At 46.9% G+C, this 6,822-nt stretch overlaps 1 protein-coding gene across 1 annotated transcript in view; it reads left to right on the top strand.

Moving 5' to 3' along the window:
• Positions 1-5,650: 5,650 nt before the first annotated feature.
• The window catches only part of LOC119342085 (peroxidase 55-like), a 3,534-nt gene continuing 2,362 nt past the window's right edge, over positions 5,651-6,822 (top strand). Inside the window, exon 1 of the mRNA XM_037613927.1 lies at positions 5,651-6,002. Within this exon, the coding sequence (XP_037469824.1) occupies positions 5,769-6,002 (234 nt within the window). The 5' untranslated portion in view covers positions 5,651-5,768. The remainder of the gene's footprint in view (positions 6,003-6,822) is intronic.

Below are 6,822 nucleotides of genomic sequence, written 5' to 3'. Positions count from 1 at the left end.
CGAGCCCGTCCTTGGGCGGGCTGCAGGGTTGTATTCGGCGTTAAGAGATTCTACACGACAGATGAAACACCATGAGTTATTCTGGTTTCCAGATACTTACGATGTCGCCGGGGGCTTAGCCCTCGGTGGCCACTCCTCTTCGTCGTCGGCGGCATTGGTGGAGTAGTCCGGAGAAAGGGTCCTCCCCTTCTTGGACCCTCCGGCCTCCCCAGTTGGGGCGGCCTTCCTTTTCTTCTCTCCCCCCGCTGGGGGAGAAGCCTCTTTTCCCTCCTCCTCGTCTTCGCGGGAGGAGTCCGCCTCAGAGTCATCGGACGATGAGTCCGATAACACCTGGCGCCGGGAACTCTTTCGAGTTCTCGTGGCCTTTTTCTTGGCCTTCTTCTCCGGCACCACGTGAGGTGCCGGAACCAGCAGCCCCATCAATCGGGCGTCCGCTGGGTCTTCTGGCAAGGGAGCCGGACAGTCAACCTGCCCAGACGTCTTCTGTCAGGCCTGTCAAAGGTAAGGGAGTTTAGATCCCGCATAGAGTCAAACTATGAAAAACAAGTGTCCCGTAAAGGGTAAAATAGCTTACCTCGCTGGCTTGACGCCGCGAGCTGAATCCGTGATCTTCGGCAGCGGATGCGGGAGCCTCGGCGCCCTTGAACAGCACCTTCCAGGCATCTTCGTACGTAGTGTCGAAGAGCCTGCTCAAGGTTTGATGTTGTGCCGGATCGAACTCCCACAGGTTAAAGGTCCGTTGTTGGCACGGGAGGATCCGGCGGATGAGCATGACCTGGACTATGTTGACGAGCTTAACCTTCTTGTCCATCAGGTTTTGGACGCAGGTTTGGAGTCCGGTCACCTCTTCCGAATTACCCCACGACAGGCCCTTCGCTTTCCAGGAGGTGAGCCGTGTGGGGATGCCAGATCGGAATTCGGGGGCCGCTGCCCATTCGGGGTCACGCGGCTCGGTAATGTAGAACCACCCCGATTGCCACCCTTTGATGGTTTCCACAAAGGAGCCCTCGAGCCATATAACGTTGGGCATCTTGCCCACCATGGCGCCTCCACAGTCCGCCTGCTGGCCGCCCACCACCTTCGGCTTGACATTGAAGGTCTTCGGCCATAAGCCGAAGTGGGGCTTGATGCGGAGGAAGGCCTCGCACACGACGATAAATGCCGAGATGTTGAGGATGAAGTTTGGGGCCAGATCGTGGAAATCCAGGCCGTAGTAGAACATGATCCCCCGGACAAATGGGTGGAGTGGGAAGCCCGGTCCGCGGAGGAAATGGGGGAGGAACACCACCCTCTCATGGGGCCTAGGGGTGGGGACGAGCTGCCCCTCGTCTGGAAGCCGGTGCGCAATGTCGTTGTGCAGGTATCCGGCTTTCCTCAACTTTTTGATGTGCCCCTCCATGATGGAGGAGGCCATCCACTTGCCTCCCGCTCCTGACATGACCGGAGAAGGTTGAGGTGGGATGTGCGGACTTGGGCGCTGGAGCTCGAGTGCGCGGAAATGGGTGAGCAGAGGAGGAAGAAGGCGTGTGTGAAAAGGTGGATCCTTATCCCCTTATATGGACGGACAAGACTATGCGTCCCCACCGGCCTGGTAAAACTCGCTTATCTCCCAAGCGTCGTAATTGATGGCGCGGTTGGGTTACCCACGCCCGTATTGATGAGAATCCCGGAATAAGGGGACACGATCTCTGCTTTGACATGACATGCCAAGGAAACCGCCTCGCTAAACGCGCTGAGGTGGAACAGTAAAAACGATTCGAATAAAGACTTGGCCGTGATGTCACGCCACGGAATACGTCAGCAGATTGAACTTGTGTAAATATTATTCTCTCTACGGTGGTATGTGGAACTTATTTTGCAGAGCCGGACACTATCCTTGTGTTCAAAATCTTCTATGAAGTATTCGGAGGAGGAACCCGCCTTGCAATGCCAAAGACAATATGCGCGCCGGACTCGTCGTCATTGAAGCCTGGTTCAGGGGCTACTGAGGGAGTCCTGGATTAGGGGGTGTCCGGATAGCCGAACTATCACCGTTGGCCGGACTCCTGGACTATGAAGATACAAGATTGAAGACTTCGTCCCGTGTCCGGATGGGACTTTCCTTGGCGTGGAAGGCAAGCTTGGCAATACGGATATGTAGATTTCTTACCATTGTAACCAACTCTATGTAACCCTAACCCTCTTCGGCGCCTATATAAACCAGAGGGTTTTAGTCCGTAGGACGAACAACAATCATACCATAGGCTAGCTTCTAGGGTTTAGCCTCTTTGATCTCGTGGTAGATCTACTCTTGTACTACCCATATCATCAATATTAATCAAGCAGGAGTAGGGTTTTACCTCCATCGAGAGGGCCCGAACCTGGGTAAAAACATCGTGTCCCTTGTCTCCTGTTACCATCCGCCTAGACGCACAGTTCGGGACCCCCTACCCGAGATCCACCGGTTTTGACATCGACACATACCATTAGAGACATAGAGCCGCGCGCCACACCATCCATGATAGAGGGAGAAGAGATCCAAAGAAGAAGAACATTCGGAGATCCATCCCTTCTCCTTTACCCATCTCCATTTCTATTCACCACAACATCATTGTATGGAGAGGAATTCCAAGTTGTAAGATTAGGGTTCATAACTCTACTTTCACTCATCTTAAGGTTGAGATCCGTTAAATTATTCTTCTTATTGTTGATCTTCACGATAATATTGATATGATCTCCGTTGTCTTCATCTCTGTGTTGTTTGGTTATTATCCTTCCATGCATGAGTAATTTCCCATAGGCATGAGAGATGTAGGGGATTGGTAAGATTCATTTGTGTCTAATCTATTTGTCATCATTTGTGATTATAGTTTAATGATTTTTGTAGTAAGTTGTTTATCTTTGGTGCACATAATGTGCGTTGTCCAATTTAAGGGTCCAGGCAACATGATCTAAAGACCTACACAGGTAACACATATTGTTTAGAGAATCTATGACCTCCAGGTGACAAGTTTTGATATCTAACATGAGCGAAGAAAATATGAGATAGCGGTGATCCAACGAACTTAATGCATTGTTCCGGTCTCACAACCCTAATTGCGGAAACGATCATGTAATGGAAACATCAAAGCAGGACTATAGGGAAGAACAAATCCGGTGTGAAGGAGCTCATCCAGTCAAGGGAGATCCGCCTAATGAACAAATAATCTACTTGCTGGAATCACAACTGAAGGTAACTGGTATTATCGTCGCACTGATACACTTGATCTGAAGTTTATCTACGCCTAACTTCTTTACTGCAGGCAACAATGTTTTACTTTCGGTTGTGTACTTTGTGTTATTTACTTTTTAAGTCATTATTATTCTCGCTCCAACCTTCAACTCTTTTCACCACCATTTGTATATTTGTTTATGGGACAATAATGTCATTTGCAGAGTTTCAAACAGTTACTTTGCACAAGACCGCTGACAACCCGTGTGTGATCGAAACAACACTCACAAAACTCTCTTCCACTCTTCATTGGAAATGATAACTATAGGGATACTTACGCGAAGGTGCTACCCTACCATGTGTGTATTGCAGGCCATCAAGTGTGGCCACTTGGGATCCACAGGCACCGCCTCGCGATGCCAATTGGCCTATATTTTTTACTCTGGGAGAACACCTGGGATTTTTCTAGTATCGTCTGCGAGGCGGAAAAGAGGGGAGCACTTTTGCCCTCTGTAGACTGTTCTGCCGGACATCCATCCATCCAGGAGGGGGAATTCGAAACTATCATCATCACCAGCAATCTGTTCATCATTGAGATCATCTTCTCCATCATCATCTTCATCAACACAATCATCTCCCTCAACCATAGATTTTTGATCTATGAAATTTTACCTCAGATCCTTTATTGAGTATAGTTTCTCGTGCTGTTTACTCATTGTAGTTGATGCTTAGAAGTTTTATTAGTGAAAGATCCATATGTTCAGATTGTTAATCATTTTTCATCTTCAATGATCATGATCTATATGATGTGCTGTGATTAGCCCGTTATGTTCTTGAGGACATGGGATAAACCTTGTTACTATTAATCGTGTGAAGTTTGAGAGTTCAATGTTGATATTATGTTGTGATGTAATTCTATAGTGGAGATCTGTGAACATTGACTACATATCACTTTACCTTCATGGGTCTAGAGGAGAGCATTGTGTGATTATTATTATCTATGGTGGATGGTTGGAGTGTCAAAAATTACCAAACCCTAAGTTTATTAACGGTTGCATGAAGGGATGTTGGAACACCAAAGTTTATTGCTATGGTTAGATGCTGTCGTAATTATTGTTTTGTTTGTGGATCGCTTGCATAGTGTATAAAACCATAAGTATGTTGTTGTTCCAATAAAAAAACACATTATCTCAGGTTTCACCGCACAACAAATTATCAAAGCAATGAATGTTAACTCAATGAAACTAGATGAAAGTAACTTGGGGAAACTCTCATGTGTCGTCAAAACCCATTTGATCCGTATAAGTAAAACAATCGGCTTGTCCTTGTCAAAATTAAGAATGGGTTCACTTGTTGTACTGCACTTCTCTTACTATTTGTCTTGCAATCTCTCTTGTGATCCACTAATCATCAATCAATCATTACAGCTTTTACACTGATTTCTTACTAGTTTTTATTAACTAAATCTTTTCGCTCCTGGTTAGATTCGATACTCTTATTTATCAAAAAGACTATGATAGATCCCTACACTTGTGGGTTATCAGCAGCCGCTCCGCTGCCATGGCCGACAGGCTTTGCTCACTAACGTTCTTTGACCCCAGCCGGGGACATGAAGTGGAGGTGGAGGGAGTGGCGGCTAGGATTCGCTCGAGCCGGGCCCTGAGAGCGCATTGGCGTGGTTACTTTTTTTAATAACTCTTTTCATGTTTGTCAAATGTCATTTTATTTGTCAAACTCTTTCAATATGAAATCCCCACATGCAAAATTTTCTTTAGCGTAGGCAAATATGCATACGGAAGCTTAGGGAAATTTCAATGGGAGTCACCAAAACAAACATCCTCAATTGTTAACACGTTCAAACGTGTCCATGAACATCAATTGAGGACGGTTTATGGGATTTCAAACATCTTCTTATCTATGGACATTTGAAATCCGTGTTGGACCTTCCCTAAGTTTGGGAACGGTTTGTAGGGCGATTTGGTGAACTGCGTCCGAACATGTAAGCCAAAGGAGTTTTTACTGAGCAAAGTTGTCCACCCCTATACATTTAAATGTTGGTTCTAATTTTAAAGTTAGTGTCCCAAATTCTATTGCCCAATGTTTATTTTATTTTTGAAAATATTTTTCAGTAAAAGACGCTTTTATTATGTCAATTACAAATGAAATAACGTAAAAATACGACACCTTGGCAATAATAAAGTCATACGAGACCAAGTTTATGCTATGCCAAGAAGGAAGCAGACCGATTTGAAGATTATGCTGTCAACCATGTCAAATAAAAATCAAAATTATGTAGCAATATTTTCAATATTTCTACTTTTTCAGTGAAAAAATAATTTTGTCAAGGTCGTCGGCAGTGGAAACTTTAAAGCAGAAATTAAGCCGCATTCCGGCCAAATCCTGAAGCGGGTTAGGACCACTATAAAGCATTGCCCTCTCTCCAGGTCTCACCACCACCGCTATCTCCGCCTCCGTCTCTCCATTTCGTCTCCCCGGTCGTCGTGTCCGGTGTCCCCCTACAGGCCGGCCTCCTCCCCCTCCATCGACCACTACTACAGCTTAGGGCGGACCCATACTCATGGAGAAACGGAGAAGAAGCGTGTGCGCCGTGGCGGCGGTGGCCCTGGTCGCGGCAATGCTGTCCTCACTGACCGAGGCGGCGTACGGCGGCGGCATGTCGCCGGGCTACTACAAGACGACGTGCCCGCAGCTGGAGGACATCGTGCTGAAGGAGGTGACCAGAAAGAAGAACGAGACGATCGTGACCATCCCGGCGGTGCTCCGGCTCTTCTTCCACGACTGCCTCGTCAATGTGAGTTCATCATCCCTCCGCTCATCGGCCCATGGATCAAACACCTGATACATGTGCTAAGCTTGCATTGGACGCCTTGTTCTTGCTTTATTCTGCTATAAATCGTTCGTGCATCTGATGAATTAGAGAGGATTGGGGTTACTGGCGAAACAGAGGATACTAGAGCGAGGTGAGCGCATTTGATTCGTCTGTTGGCTTTTGATGATTCCCCAGCAGTTTCTTCTTGATTTTCCAAAAAACAATTCAGCAGGTCTTGTGAGCTCCAAACTGTTCTCCAGCCTGCTCGGATTTGGAATAAAGCCAGCGATTCCACACTTTTCTTTATTAAAAAAAAGGATAAAGCTGCAAGTTGACACTCCTTTACAGTGGTAGCTAGCTTGCAGGGCTTCTTCCCACGCTAATTCTCATTAGTAGGATTTCTCTTGATGAAATTGAGCTTTTTTTCTCTTTGAGATCAAACATTAGCAGCACAAAAAGGCGATTAGTTAAAGTAAGGGGAATTAGCCAGCTGCGTCGTTTAGGAGGCAGCTGGAGCTAGGGAGGTGGAGGTGGAAGGAACAACTCGATCGCCTCGCGTGGTCGTCGGTTGCGACAGCCTATGCGTGCATGTGACAGCGCGACTTTTCACCTGCTATCCGAATTATCAAATTCCCGCCCTGTCGGATGGATCTCTCTGGCCTCGGCGTGTTCGGCGTTCGCCGCAGATCATCATCACCCCAGCTCTACGTTTGCCGCCCTCTTCTTCTTCTTCTTCTTCTTCTTCTTCTTCTTCTTCTTCTTCTTCTTCTTCTTCTTCTTCTTCTTCAGAGAGTGTGATTCT

Source organism: Triticum dicoccoides, chromosome 7B (assembly GCF_002162155.2).
Source record: "Triticum dicoccoides isolate Atlit2015 ecotype Zavitan chromosome 7B, WEW_v2.0, whole genome shotgun sequence".
In the NCBI taxonomy this organism is placed as follows: domain Eukaryota; kingdom Viridiplantae; phylum Streptophyta; class Magnoliopsida; order Poales; family Poaceae; genus Triticum; species Triticum dicoccoides.
This window is presented reverse-complemented; position numbering and strand designations above follow the sequence as displayed.